This window comes from Mastigoproctus giganteus, chromosome 3 (genome assembly GCF_048544385.1).
Source record: "Mastigoproctus giganteus isolate SK-2022 chromosome 3, ASM4854438v1, whole genome shotgun sequence".
In the NCBI taxonomy this organism is placed as follows: Eukaryota; Metazoa; Arthropoda; class Arachnida; order Uropygi; family Thelyphonidae; genus Mastigoproctus; species Mastigoproctus giganteus.
Genome location: NC_143577.1, coordinates 176,926,259 through 176,942,197, shown reverse-complemented (window position 1 = coordinate 176,942,197; position 15,939 = coordinate 176,926,259). Strand labels below are relative to the sequence as shown.

Genomic DNA, 15,939 nt, shown 5'->3' with positions numbered 1-15,939 from the left:
TGGTTGGGTTGGGAGATCTCGAATATCGATCACGGATACGTCGGACCATTCATATGTCTGTGAGAGAAGGAAGTCACTGAGAAATAATTTTACGTCTGATTCAATTTAGGAAGGTGTTGTAGCGAAGCACTCTACAAAAAAGCATTGAGGTAGTTCCACTTTATTTCTATATATTATTTTATACAAAAATCTTATACCACTGATATACTAATTTTATAAGTAATGTCTTTGTAAAACATTACTTATAAAATATCTTGCAAAGAATACACCAATCACATCTTGTAGGGCGCCTCTGTAGCCATGTGGGAAGGAGCAGTAGTGCGTAGCACACGCTTCTCGATTAGACCGGAGTTTGAGCCCGTCACCACCAAATACGGAGGATGCGGAAAGGTCAGGGAATGACCACCGCATATCCTGGAGCAATATGGCCTACAACAACATCTTGTAGGCTGAGAACCAAACTTTCCTTTTATCATGAATCCTTAACCTCTCCATCTGCAAACATCTTCAGGAACGTAACCCCCTGTGAACAGCATATTTCTACTGTCTACTAAATTTTAAATATTGTAAACAGATAAAAAGCAATTTAGAACATCAATATAATATGAATGATTTTATTTTTAGTTTTAATATACAAATTAGAATTAGAAATTAAAAGCCTTGCATATACAACCACTGTTGAATTGTTTTTAAGTGATCACCTCTAAGAGTTATTTTGCCCACATATTCATTAACTTCTGATATAACAAGGCTAGTGCTTTTTGCTTGCACAACAGGCTTCAAGTCTTTTTCAAGGGCCTGTAAAAGAAATCCACCATAAGTATCACTTATTATTAATTTAATAATAAAAAGGAAATGATTAAGCAAGCTTTAAAACTTCAAAAATTTGGGTTTCTTTTGTTTTGCAAATTCCACATTTGTTACTAATAAACAGTTACTTCTAAAAAAAAAAAAAAAAAAAAAAAAATTTTATTATTAAAGTGCTATTATAAGCCTTTTATTCTCAGTACCTTATTTTATGCACATATGTTTATAACAGACAGACATAACAAAGATGAATTCCTTTATTAACATTTAGGATGAAACATTTGACAAAATGTGAGCAGCAGAAAATGAAGAATGCCTCAATGTTGTTATTGTTGACATTCTATCCACTAGCAAGTGCATAGAATGCATCAGTAGCTCCTTCAGCAGCATAAGCTGCCTATTCCATAATGTCTATCAGTCAAACCATTATACTAAATCATGTGACCTCTTAGTGTCAGTCACTTTGCTCTTACAGATGCTTGGAAATTGCTAAAACAATTTTATTAACTAAAAGTGACTGCTTCAAAGTAAATCTACAATGCATTTTAATTCAAGGAACAGCAACACTAATTTCATTAATTCTAAGCACTTCAAAATTTTATTAAATAGCTCAAGAATAAATTGCCCATCAACCTTTACCAGCAAAAGCTTATTATATGCTAGGCAGTCAGCTCCATTGTGCTTGCATTTCTCAACTACATTCTAACTTAGCCTTATTTCCATTTACAGTACCTCAGTCATTTTGTTAAAATTAAACACATACAACTGTTTAGCTATGTTAGGTGTTACATCACCACAAAGTAATACCTAATATAGCTAATACTTAGTTTAAGTAAATCTGCAAAAGTGAACAGCTAGTAGTCAAAATTAGGAAACAACAAACCCATAAAGAAATGCATGCACAACAAAGTTGATGATGCTCACTGCCAGATTGTGTAGGCTACTAACACATCCCCTTGTCCTGTCTGTAAAAAGAAGAATAAATATTTATGTGGATGTGAGGTTTAATATTTTTTTTATTAAAAAATAAATTACAGTTACTACTATTTGTACTTTACTGAACAATGCATTTTATAAAATGAAAAAGAAAAAACTTTTCACTAATTCTCCAAGCTTTTCAAGCTTGGAGAATTAGTGAAAAAAAAAAAAATCTGTTTAAAAGGATTTCTGTTCTTTATTTCAATATAATGTTATTAAAGACATCTAAATTGCAGTCCTATCTTATAATATAAGATAGGACCTGTCACTTTAACAAACTTAAAGTGACAGGAGCAAGTCATGTGATTCAGTAAAAGTGATTAACAGATATGTCTTGTGAATTACCACAGGGGTGCATCAACTGCCAATCGAAGCAGTTCAGAAATTGGTAACTTAATTTTGTTTATACTCTGACATGACCACATAAGTTAGAGCAGTTTGTATTCATTGGCAGAATAAGTTGTAGACATTACTGTATTTAGCAGTCATGTGGGTTCAAATCCCAGTCAACTCAAATACATGTGCTTGGTAACCACTCAGCTATGTCTCCAATTGCAGTTGTCCACTCTCCTCTGCTTAGATTTTACAAATAATTTGTTAAAAGAAAAGTTAATGTTACTATAGCATGGATGAACCTGTTGAACTGTTCCTAGATATCATCAGCTTAATTGTTGTTATCCATTCTTGTTAATGGCACATCAATTACTTTGATCACAGTGCAATTCTTATGATACTCTATATGGGTTTTGCTGTGTGTTATGTCTGTATATGCATGTTCATGAACCAATATGTATGCTGTCTGCGCTGAAAAATCCAGAATAACTCGCAGCCGGAAACTTACCTTCTCTCCACCCGAGACTGGCCCAACTGAAGCAGCTCTTAACAATTAGGATTCAAATTCAGATCTCTCCAAATGAATGACAAGTGGCAAAACTACTATACTATCATGGAGAAAATGTTACTTGTAGCAAAGATAAAGTGAACAAGTGAAGAAACCCAACAGTGAGAGAGAAAGTGGTGGCCAATATTATTCTGTTGACATTTAGAATGAGGAACCAGTGCCATGGGATGGTGGCATGTATAAGCCAGTTTAATTGTGAAGCTCTGGATTGAGCTTTCAATAGTTTTCAGGCAGATCTACATATACAGCACTTTCATTTGACACCTTTTCAAGACAGATACTGAAGGAGTGAAAAGACATCAGGAGAATTGTGCTATATTATTTTGTTTAATGAGAGTAAGTAAAGTCAGCATGAGGCATACATGTGTGCTGTAGGACATCATATTCCCTACTACGTAGGTTAGCTTTGTTCCAAAAGTGTTTTCCAAAAATTGTCATATTGATTTTTGCCATTTCTTATGTCTGTTGCCAGCTTGCATACACTTCAAAGTTACTACTACTTTGAAAAACACTTAAGTGTTTTTTAAAGTAGCAGACATTCTGAAGTGCATATAAATTGCAAAAAATGTGTTGCAATTTCTGTAATTTACTTAAATTCTGAACATGAATATTCCCCCTCCCCCAGGAAGTTCAATATGGGGACTGGTTGCAAAAAGAATAGTTGTATCCCAGGAATGTTATGCATTTCATTATTTAATATCCTGATACTATCGGATATGTGATATCAAATAATGAATCACATAACTTCATATTCAGTACTAACTGATATTCTATATTAAAATTGATATTCATTATTTGACATTCTATTATGAATATGCAACATTTCAATACTGTTTTGCATAACTGTAATAGCAGGTAAGGTAGTTGAATGCAAGTACAATTTGGCTGGATTTGCACTAAGATGTAAAAAAAAGACATTATCAATTAAAGCTTAATTAAGAAATATTTTTATATTAAGAAAACTGAACTGTATTTCAAACTTTCCACTAACCCATATATCTCCACGGATTTTTGTAATCACAGTGAGGAACACATCAAACTTCTTGTGCACGTTCAAATACACAGGGAACATTAGATTCCGGTTTCTTTCAACAAAGTATGGCAATTCAGGAATTTTTTCTGAAAATCATACTGAAATAGTATATTTAATCATGACACATACATTAAATGTGAAAAAACTTTTTGATCAAAATCAACTTTGTAGCAAATTAAATACTTCTGAGAGAACTTTAGAGTAAAAAACTGAATTAAATAAATATAGTCACAAACAGTTTGTGCTATACTGACTTAAGTTTGTGGCTAAAATGGTTTCAATTTGCTAATTTTGCAAAAATTAAGTTCAAACGTGCATAGATAACTGATTAACACGTGAGAAAACCAAATGAGCTATACTTACCAGATGGAGGCTGCCATCCAGATGGGGCAGGATATTGCTGATCCTTTGGCCACTCACAGTGCAACTTTCGGGGTAACAATTTTTCTACCCAGTGCCAATGATTTTTTACTTCTTCTACCTCTGTATATTTGGGATTAGTTCCATATATATCTCGTGGTGGATTTTTCTCATAAAAGGGAAGCTATAAAATGGTACAGGAAGTGCAATAGTCTGCAGCTAATGGGGCTGGGCTTGTTTATTAGCTTGTTAATGTACTGCATACCAAAAGCATATCAACAAACTAATGAAACATAACAATAAGCAATATGGCAAATACAGGTAATAAAACATTAGCTATATTTATAATCTTAAAAAAAAAATTAAATATCTGTTATCATAGGCTATAAAGTAAAATAACAATAAAAAATTTAAGTACAAAAATGCTTTTTTATATACTGGTCTTAAAAAAATAGAAAATATAAAATATTATGCAAATTTCTTTACAGTTTATCCAATGTCTACATGATGTTCTTGATAAACTACATCGGTTCTCAAACACTTTTAGCTCAGAGCATGAAATAAATTACATGGATTTCACTACACTTAGGTAAACTGAAATCCATATTATGCTCAGTTATTTTTTTTTTAACATCTTTAGTTATTAAGAGTCAAAGTTTTGTATCCACTTTTTTTCTGTTCTGAAAACATACAAAAATAAGTAAAACTGAAAATAAAAATAATAAACAACTTTGTTTTTAACATGAACAGATTTTTTAGGGATTAAAAAAAAACTTTTCTTTCTTTCCAATTTAAAGTTTTTAGAGTCATGCAGGATCTAAAAATCAAGAAATACAATATTTAGTTATTGCCTACAATGCGAGTTACAGAATGTTTCAAAATGAGAAATTCGGCTTAAATTTTGCATAACAGATGGAGCAGTGTATCCAGCTGCCGAATAAATATCAACAACAAACAATAATACAAGCTAGCAGTAGCAGAATTGCTTTTCTGTTATATTATTTTTTAATCAACTCGAGCAAAAGCAATGGAATAAGGACAAAAATTCAAAACATGAGATATATTTATGGAGTCTGTCATCTGGCAAATTGTGAAACAGTTCCATGAAATCTTTTAAGTGCCAAACCTCAGAATGAAAGACCAACTCTCTTGATCAGAACATTTGAAAAATGCTGGTAACACTGATTGGCATCAATTTCCTCCCTGAAATAATTTCAAAAGATTCTCGTAGGAAATATGTTCAGAAACTCAGATATGTGATTAAAAAGTTCTCATAACACTCCGTTTTCAAATATTGTAGGTTAATGACCGAAAACTTTTAGACATTTTTTTAGTCTAAAACTTGGGAGTGGTCTCTGATGAACACTGTGAAAGGTTTCACCAGGATACTTCTCAAATGGAGTCCAAATATGTTGGCAGACTACTGTTAGAATCTCGTATGGGAGACACCGATGGACGATTATAAAAGGCAAAACACGACAAAATGTGTTTTGTTATCAGATAAACATTTCTGTAAATAGAATAAGGTTAACAGACCCATTGTTCAATATTTAGTGCTGTAACGTTTTCTAAAAATATATGAAATCTTTTTTACTAAACTTTTTTACTTTAATCTCTTCTCCCTTAAAATTAGTAGGTGCTACAACAATATGGTTGCCATATATGAATTTAGCAATGTCAAATCTACAAGAATTGCCCCGAATTTTAACAGGGAATGAAAAAAAATTTTTTTTTTGCTGACCAGTGTAGTCAGCTGTGCAAAATTTACAGAAGCCACTGCAATACCTGTCCTTCAAACTAGACTGACACATGGATCTGACCAAAGAGCAATAAACAAATTAAAACTTCATCTTTACCAACCAATACTGCCCACTTGTTGAAAGAGCCAAACAAAATTAAGTAATTTACTTATTGCTAGTGGTTGTTGCCATATAAGATTTGGAGGAGAATTAAATCAAATATTTTATGACGAAGAAACCTGATTTCATTTATGTCACATCATGTGGCCAAACAAGATCTGGAGCACTGAGAATCCGTATATATTTCATGAGACACCCTGACAATATGGTCTCTTAAAAATGGAGTATGGTGTACACTATCCTGACTGTGACTGGACCAATTTTCAATGATGACACTTGGATTATATTATGCAGCCAAAATACAATGATCTAGAGCAGTGTTTCCCAAAGTGTGGTACGCATACCCCCAGGGGTACATGAAAGGTCTTCAGGGAGTACTTGGCAATTTTCGGCTATGTACCACTGACGCATAGAATCATTATTAAGAAAAAAATACTGTAGTAACAAATTATTTTTAATGTATATATTTCCCAATAAATTATATTTCGTATGAATTCTCCTACCCAAGTTGTGATAAGTGCTGCATTTGGGTAGTTTGCAAAATCGTGCAAGCAACCACTCGTGAATCTTCGTTCAGCTTCGTATTCGAATGCACTTTAGGAGTCTGAAACAATGCGATGAGCATACGACAGCGACTGATAAGAGTGATTATATGATCATTAACAGATGTTTAATTGAGACAGTTAAGTAGATATCAATGCAATGTGTTTCATTATTTGATCATATCACAAATGTGCTGCTAGATAAAACGAGAAATAGGTTAGTACAGCAGAGACAATTGGTGAAACTTTGGTCAAGCCTGCAGCAAAGATAATAGCAAAAGTAATGATCGGAGATAACGCAAAAAAGGTCTTTTGATCGGATTTGCCTCTCAAATAACACTGTTCATCGGAGAATCACTGAAATGGCTGAAAATATAAAACAGATATTGTTATCCGATATACGCAAGAATCATTATTATGCATTGAAGGGCGATGAATCCACTGACATTACGAATTTTGCAAATCTTCTAGTGTTCGTTAGATACGAAAATAATCAACAACTTCATGACAACCTTTTATTTTGCCAATCCTTGCCAGAATCAAATAAAAATATTTATAGACATTTACAATGAAATGAGATTTTTTTTGACAGGGGTACTCAGTATTTACGAAAAATTAAGAAGGGGTACATGGAGGTCAAAACTTTGGGAAACGCTAATCTAGAGCAGGAGTGGGTAATCTTTTTAGTACCAGGTGTGAATTGCATGTGCATAAGAACCTATGGGGGCTCATCTTTGCTGAGAAAAATAATGAATCTTAAATTTCACAGGTATGCTGCGATTACACTAAGCAATATTAATTAAAATGTTATAATGCATTCATTAATTGGCTGTAAAATTGCAGATAAATGCTAATTGGCTGTAATAATGGTATGCCTATGACAACATCAATTCATACGTATTCCGACTCATGATTAATGTCACAAGACAAGCATTAGGGCTAACAGAAATTTTGCCCGTGGGTGAGAGGTTCCCCACCCCTGATCTAGAGCACTGAGAATCAATTTTCTTTGAAAATGCACTAAATTCTGAAAGTTATTTACAAACATTAATTAAAAAATGTTTAATAAAGGAACTTTTCCATGTGAAGTATTTTAATTATTTTATTCGTATGCAAAGGACAATTGGTACAATTAGGCCCCAAACGATTCCCACTAGGGAATGCTCGTAGAGTAAAAGTTGGTGAGGTAGTGTTCCAGTGTGGTACAATTTAGTCTCCCAGGGTCAAGTTTATAACTCCTCCCAAACTCAAAAATACACCTGAAAATCCAAAATAGTAAATTTTATTGGGATTGTTTGGGATCTAACTGTACCAATTTCCTTTTTCATCCCAATAAATGAATTAAAATACTTCAGATGGAAAAGTGTTTTTATTAAATGTTCCTGACCTGCACTCACCTAAGGAACTTCGGTGAAAAAACATTAAGAACTTTGCTGAAAGACTAGGCTGCATACTGTTTTTTCAAAACAGTATCTATAATATGTGTGTAATAGACATTTTCAGCATCTACTAGTTGCTCAACCTTATGGTTCTGGAGTAAACTTCAACAAAAATGGAGAGTTACTAATTCTTCCCCCCACCAAATACAGATAGCCTTCATGACTTGTTACAAAATGTACACAACTAATAATGCATTTTCTCTCATTGGGAGTGCACATGGAATCCTCATTATTTAATGGATATTTTCTGTTGGAGGGAGGAAACAAATAGCACATTTTTCAGAAGTAAAACTGATCCAAAAACTTGTAGCCTTTGCACAAAACAAAGCAGAGAAGAAATGGCCCCTGAATAGTATATAGTATGACAAGGGTGGTCACTTCCATTTGGATAGGATATGAATGACTACAACTACCATATTGAAGAAACAGAGCCTAACACAAGGATGTTGCAACCAATGCATTTGACTCTGGTAAAAGGCTCAAGAGTTAAGGAATTTAATGGTGTAACTTCATAGGACATACTTAAAGGGAGAGGGGGGGAACACATGACATGTTTCCAAGCAACTGCCTTAGCCACAGAAATATCTTATCTAATTCTTTGGGCAGTAACCAAGGCAACACATATCCACATATTCTTGTTACATTAATCCTATAATGATTGGTTTGGCAACTGAATTTATTACTGTCCCCCAATTTTGAGGAGGATGATTCACAAGCACTCAGCAGTGTTCAGGCAAATGCTTTTTTTTTGCAATACAATGCTTTTCTATGCATCATACAGTGTAAGAAATTTGTTGCAAGAAAACTTCAGCAAATAAAGGGTGCTGAATCATGGGCTTTTAACATTGTAGTTATCTAATTTCCACCAACTTGAAACCCTAAGCTCTGGAGGTTATTTGAAGGATCAGGTCTACTGTGCCAACATTCACAGCCTGCCAAACACGAAAAGCAACTTCATATAATATGAGGTGACATCACACCTGAGATTTTGTGATTTTTTTTTTTTTTATTATGATAATTCACTTCTAGCTCATTCTGGCCACCAAAAGGACATCATAATGAATAGAACAGTTATTGCTTTGAAACTGAGCACCAACAACGTTTTGGTGAGATTTGGAACAATTTGATAGGCATCAAGTATAGGAATTTTAATGGCACTAGTGCCAATAATTAACTTGAATAACCAACCAAACTTTTTATTTGGCACCAATTTTGCGAGCAGTGACAGGGAGGTGATTATCCCGTAATACAAGGCAATGGTCAGGCCACACCTAGAATACTGTGTACAGGTCATTTTAGGAAGGATGTAGAGTTGCTAGAATGAGTACAAAGAAGGGCAACAAGATTGGCGAGGGGAACAAAGGGGTGCTCTTACCAAAAAAGGCTTAAGTTCTGCAAATTGCAGCGCCTGGAGAGTAGGCACCTGCGAGGTGATCTGACTGATGTGTATAAGGCCTTGAATGGGTTGAGCACGCTGAATGCTGATGGGATTCTTCCTCTTGCTCAGACTAAGAACCTGAGGGGACATAGTTTCAGATTGAGGAAAGACAGTTGTAGAATAGATGTGTGGAAATTTGCCTTTAGCCAGCGGGTAGTTGATTGGTGGAACAGGCTTCCATCTTTTGTTGTGGAAGCTAATAGCCTAAATAAATTTAAGGCTGAGCTGGACAGGCATTTGGAACGAATGGAGGGATGAAATGGTAGGGATTTTTTTGGCTGATGCTGCATAAGTTCGCTTTCTTGCATTGTATGCTTCTGCTAATGCTATCGTGTATCTTTTGCCAATGTTAATACTAATCCCATAATAATTAACCTAATTAATAAGTAATAATTAACATTAACAATAATTAATAATAAACATAAGTAATTTAACAGTTTTATTACTTAACGTAACAGTTAAAAGACAGACATCTTGAAGAAATGCAAACATATTGAAGCTGAGAAGAAATAATCATACAAAAGAGCAATGAAGTTGCAATGCTGATCCCTGCTAACATTAACTGTCTAGGTTGGCTACCAACCTTTGAATTCAAGCACTTTTTTCTTTAAAAAAAAAAAGTGCTTGAATTTAAAAATAATAACAGAAACATTAACAGCTGCACAAGTATGCAGTGGCAATGCATTACATTTCAGGTGTGTTCGAATAATTGGTTAAAATGCAGCTAAGCATACGATAGATGACTAAATGTGGAACTACGTAGTATGCAGTTTGTGTCGTCGAGGTGGAGGGAGGTGCTTAGTTTTGATTGATCATTAATGTTACTGTACATATAAATTTGTGTTTCTTGTTCTTTGTGATCATGTGTTCAGTTTAGTGTGTTCGGTGTTACATAATTTGTTGACGTCTTAAAGTTGAAAGATGAGTCAATTTTTGTCTTCTTTTTACTAGTTTTTTTTTAATTTAGTTTCAGTTTCTTTTTAATTTATTTTGTAATATGGATGTTGTGGTTATTCAGAGGTTTTTGTGTGGTTTGGAAAGTGCAGGGCAAAAGGCTGTGGCTGAGTGGTGTATGAGTGTTGGTCTGATTGCCCGTGAGTATGAATGTCCTTCGTGTGAGAGTGTACAAAATTGGTTGAAAGGAAGAATGTACATGTAGGTGATGGTTATGAATGGTCGTGGAGTGTATAGTGGTGAGAATGGTCAGAGTGAGCAGGTCTGTGAGGAATGATTCTTGGTTCAGCAAGGGTAGGGTGGCTTTGTCTGGTGTGTTGTTGTTGACATATGTATGTGGGTGAAAAGAGATTCGAATGCTAGGATTATGGATGAGTTGAATGTCACTGAGCATATGGTGTGTGTGTGACTGGAAAAATTTTTGCAGAGTTGTGTATGAAAATGGGTGTTTGGTATGATTGAAAGGGGGACGGATAAGTGTCTTTTTTTGTTGTTCCAAATAGAATTATTATAGCTCATCAAGGACAATGTACTTCTGGGATCTACTGTAGTGTCTGACTGTTGCAAGGCATACAAATGCCTTATGAATGAGGGCTATCAACATCTTCAAGTCAACCACAGCCTGCACTTTAAGGATCCAGAGATTGGAGTCCATACCAATAGCATCGAGGGAATGTAGAGCATGATCAAAAGATGCCTTGAAAGTACTCACAAAGCAAAGGATCATTTTGAACTCTATTTGGTTTAGTACATGTGGAGGCGGAAGGAAACAGGTAAGACGGGATTGTTTATGCTTCATCAAGGCCATCATCGCTGTTTATCCTCTGAGCAGAAAGATTAACAGGTAAGTTTCTTTTTAACTTTTATTTTATTTTTTTTTATTATTGCTTTGGGTAGAGTAAAATTTGCATATACAAACATATATAAAAAAAAAAAAAAAGGTTAAATTGCCTGGCTGCCCATTTTCTCTGATTACAGCTTGCTTCTAGCTGTGGAAGTGGCAGGCTTGTTTCTGCTAATCACTGTTGGCGCCACTCCTAGTGTCGCACAGTTTCACGTTTAAAAAAAAAAAAAAAAAAATTTTTCTGTTTATACTCCGGCACGACAACCAAGTCAGTAGAGTTTACAATAAATCGTCAATACAAATATTTATCGTATTTAGTAGTCACGGGCTTGAACCCCGGTCCACTCAAGGAACGCGTGCTATGTACTCTCGCTCCTGACCACTGGGCTACGTCAGGACTTATTAGTCGTCTATTGTATGGTTTAAGTGCATATTTACCGATTATTTTTCTTAAAATATTTTTTTCTTTTCAGTGATTAATAGAAGCTAAAGTAAATACAGTTATCTTCTATTACCTAATTACGACGTTTATAACTTCATGTCACACTTAATAAAACTCTATAGTTTTACGTTTTTTAAACTTAGCCGTTCAGTTTAATTACAACTATACAATATTTATTAATCTTCTCCCACATTCACGATCCTTGCATAATAATACACGCGAAGTATGTATGGGCTGTCCAAAGCTAACAAAACTAACAATTATGTAATGTTGTTAGCTTTGATCTATGATTTGCGTTTTTCCATACAAATTGTATGGAAAAAATAATAATTGCCGAATGTCTATTTGTTCAACTTTAATGAAATTTGGAATAGTTCGATAAATATTGTTAAAACGCCCAAAGATAAAATTTCATGGAAACTATTCACTGGCAGTCGAGGTTGTTACGGCCGCACAACGACAATCTTAATTTGGGAAACATTTTTTGGAAACGCAACAACCGAAACCTTTCCATCCAGTTTGGCACTAGTATTACCACGTTTTTATGGAGAAAAGGGATAAAGGACATTACTTCATTGTAATGAGCACAAATGCATTACAACAAAAGTTAATCGCACAATTTAAACTTAACGAATTTCAAAATATTAACCTGGTAAATCAAATCTATCAAAATATTCAAATACAAATTAATTCGGATATAAAGTTGATGCAAAATACATCCAACATGACCAATTTCGATGAGCAGGAAATAGAAGGTAGCAGAACAAACTCACCTCTTCTTTTTTTTTGTCCCTGTAAAAGCCTGGAAAGCGAAATGTACCTTTTGGAAAGCCTAGTGTACAATATGCAATTTGCTGACATTTGTTAAAATCAAAATACATTCTCAACAACGATTGCAACTTCACAGACGCCATGATTTAGCTTACTCAATAATTTCCCCTGGTGTCCAAAAAAGGAGTAGAGTACAGCGGTAATTAATTCAGTTTTATTAAATTTATAGTCTGCATGTATACTTGCATATAAAATATCGATGTAAATACACCATAATTGGCTCATAAAAATAAACTGCAATCGTAGTGACATTGTTTTTTGACAAACGGCACCGGTGCTTTCGCACAATTCCGCATTTCGATCTCTTGTGAAGTAAGACAGTACTGTACTGTCAAGGCCAGATAGCATACGTTAGTGCCGCGGTCGCCAACCTTTCGGACCTCACGGACCACTAAACTCAAAATTTTGAATCCCGCGGACCACTACCATGATTTTTTCCATAAAAGTAACATTCTAAATATGAAATGGTACTTACACTTGTTTTTGCACTCCAAGTTATTTGCAAAAAATTGGATATCATTTAATGTTAATATAATTAATAATATAATGGCCTTATAATGATAAAAAAGTATAATAAATAACGCAGATATATTCATTATGAAAAATGCAAAAAAAAAAAAACATTTTAAATTTCGTTTTATTAAAAAAAGAATTAACAGAAAAATTAATATTAACAATTATCAAATATCGAGTGCACCTCAACGAGTGAACCTCAAATATCGAGTGCAAAGGATTAATTATAGCAAAATAATCAGTGTTACATTTGTTGCTGTTTGTTTGAAATAAGCTGTTGGATTCTTGGCTCCAATGACGTTACTGCAATACTGAGAGCCGTTTGTATTTCTAGCTGACAGTGGTACTTGTTTTTAATCGCCGTAACTGATGAAAATGTCTTTTCACACATACAAAGGGTACTAGGAAAGTTTTGCAATACAGCTTTGTTTATTTAATTTTTTCAAAGTAATTTCCTCTACATTCAATACACATCTCCATCCTCCGAAACCAATCTTTAAACCACTTCTGCCAAGTTTCACTAGGGAGTAAAGCACCCTCGTTGTCCCAAGCCCGTAGAAGGTCCTCATCACTGGAAAACCGCCTCCCTTTTAGCTTCATTTTCACATGCGGGAACAGTGCAAAGTCGCAGGTAGCAAGGTCTGGACTGTAGGGAGGGTGCTCGAGAAGTTTCAGTCCTGTCGTGGTCAAATATTCGGTGCAGGCTTTGGCGCGGTGAGCTGCAGCATTATCATGATGGAGGTACCAGGTGTCCATTCTTGACTTTGGCCGCAGGTTCTTCATAGATCCAATGACTTTAGGCAGGCTTTGTTCAGTATACCACTTAGCTGTGACTGTCTTCTGCGTGTCCAAAACGACACGTTCCACAATTCCACTCGATTTGAAAAATACAGCTATCATTTTCTTCTTTACAGATCGGGATTTTCTGACAATTACGGGTGTGTCGTCATCATCAAAGACCCAAACTTTGTTTTGAGCCTTGGTCGGCAGATCGTAATAGTACAGCCAAGTCTCGTCACCTGTCACGATGTTGTTCACATACCGAGATTGTCCCTTATCAAACTTTTTTAACATCTCCCGGCACCAAGTCACACGTCGTGTCATCTGCTCTTCAGTCAGTTGATGCGGCACCCAGAGAGAACAAAGTTTCTTCACGTGCAAATGATCTTGCAGAATCGAACGAATTGCTGGTGCATTTAGGCCCAAAGTATCCTCTATCTGTTGGTAGGTCACTCGCCTGTTTTCGTCAAGCATTTTCCTCACAGCAGTAACGTTTTCCTCCGTAACTGACGTTCGTGGCCTTCCCGGCCTCTCAGAATCCTCCAGAGTGAAATTTCCCCTTTGGAATTCTCTATACCACCTGAATATCGTTGTACGATGTGGACAATCATCATCTAGTGCAAGAGTCATTTCTTCTAAGCACTGGTCTATGGTTAAACCACGCACGAAATTATACCGCAAAACTGTCCTTATCTCATTTCGTGACCACGATGCCATCGCAAGCACTTTACACTCTCACTACTAATGAATAACTGAGCCCATCGACTTGGCGCGGCGGCTACTATGCACGTATGAACATGTCTCAACATGCAGCAACAAGCAGCTTCCTGTGATTCATTGTTGCGTCATATTGCAAAACTTTCCTAGTATCCTTTGTATATGTAGTTGTGAATGGAATTAAAATTTTGATGGCCTTTTCACTCAGCACTCGGTACTCACTTTTTACGGAAAGCCAAAAATGAGATCTTGTTAGGGACGAGTGGAATTTACCTTTGAGACTGTCGTCAGATGATAGATCGATTAGGCTTTCTTTTTCTTTCATGTTCAAATTACTATCCTCGATTTTCGCCGAAAATGAATCTATTATCCACGTATTTCCGTGTCTGAGGTCCTCTTCCTTTGGGTAATAACGACCAAAAGAGACAGTGAGCGACTGTAAGTGCAATCGAACAAGAGTTATTACCTGTCGGTTGACATCCTCCTGTTTCATGTAATCATCAAAATTTGGGAACATTAGCATTAGCATTAGTAGAGGCATTTGATGCAAGAAAGCAAGCTTATGCAGCATCAGCCAAAAAAAAAAAAAAAAAACCCACTTCCACTTCACCCCTCTGTTCGTTCAAAATACCTGTCCAACTGAGCCTTAAACTTATTTAGGCTATCAACCTCCACCACAAGGGATGGCAGTCTGTTCCACCAACCAACCACCCGCTGGCTAAAGGCAAATTTCCGCACGTCTATCCTACATCTGTCTTTCCTCAATTTGAATTTATGCCCTCTCAGGTGATTTTTCTGAGCTAGAGGAAGAATCCCATCAGCATTGAGCATGCTTAAACCATTCAAGGCTTTATACACCTCTATCAGATCACCTCGCTGGTGCCTAGTCTCCAGACACTGTAATTTGCAAAACTTAAGCCTTTCTTCGTAAGAGCACCCCTTTGTTCCATTCACTAATCTTGTTGCCCTTCTCTGTACTCGTTCCAGCAGCTCTACATCCTTCTTGAAATGAGGCCTCCAGACCTGTATACAGTACTCTAGGTGTGGCCTGACCATTGCCTTATACAATGGAATAATCACCTCCTTATCCCTGTTGGAAAAATTCCTGTATATCATTGACAATACTCCATGAGCTACTCTTGCAGCCCGTCTGCACTGCTCAGAGAACTTCATATCTGCTTGCACAATCACCCCCAAGTCCCTTTCATTCTCTACCACTGTCAGTGTAGTACCACAGAGTTGATACGTTGCTCTGGGGTTGCTGTTTCCCATGTGTAGTACTTTACATTTGTCAATGTTAAACTTCATTTGCCACCTCTCAGCCCATCTGCTCAACCTTTCCAGATCCTGTTGCAGCAGCATAGTGTCAGTAGTGTCCTTGACAACCCTGCCAACCTTTGTATCATCTGCAAACTTGGACATTAAGCTTGATATACCATCATCAATATCATTTATAAATACAGAAAACAATAATGGACCCAACACTGAGCCCTGTGGGACT

General features: G+C 35.7%; 1 protein-coding gene across 1 annotated transcript; it reads right to left on the bottom strand.

Moving 5' to 3' along the window:
• Positions 1–651: 651 nt before the first annotated feature.
• On the bottom strand, positions 652–12,523 carry mRpL49 (mitochondrial ribosomal protein L49). Its single transcript, XM_090370154.1, has 4 exons — positions 12,371–12,523; positions 4,083–4,263; positions 3,678–3,805; positions 652–798 (listed from the first exon to the last, which is right to left on the bottom strand). The coding sequence occupies exons 1-4, from the start codon at positions 12,509–12,511 to the stop codon at positions 652–654; spliced, it is 597 nt and encodes a 198-aa protein (XP_090226280.1). The 5' UTR covers positions 12,512–12,523.
• Positions 12,524–15,939: the final 3,416 nt, after the last annotated feature.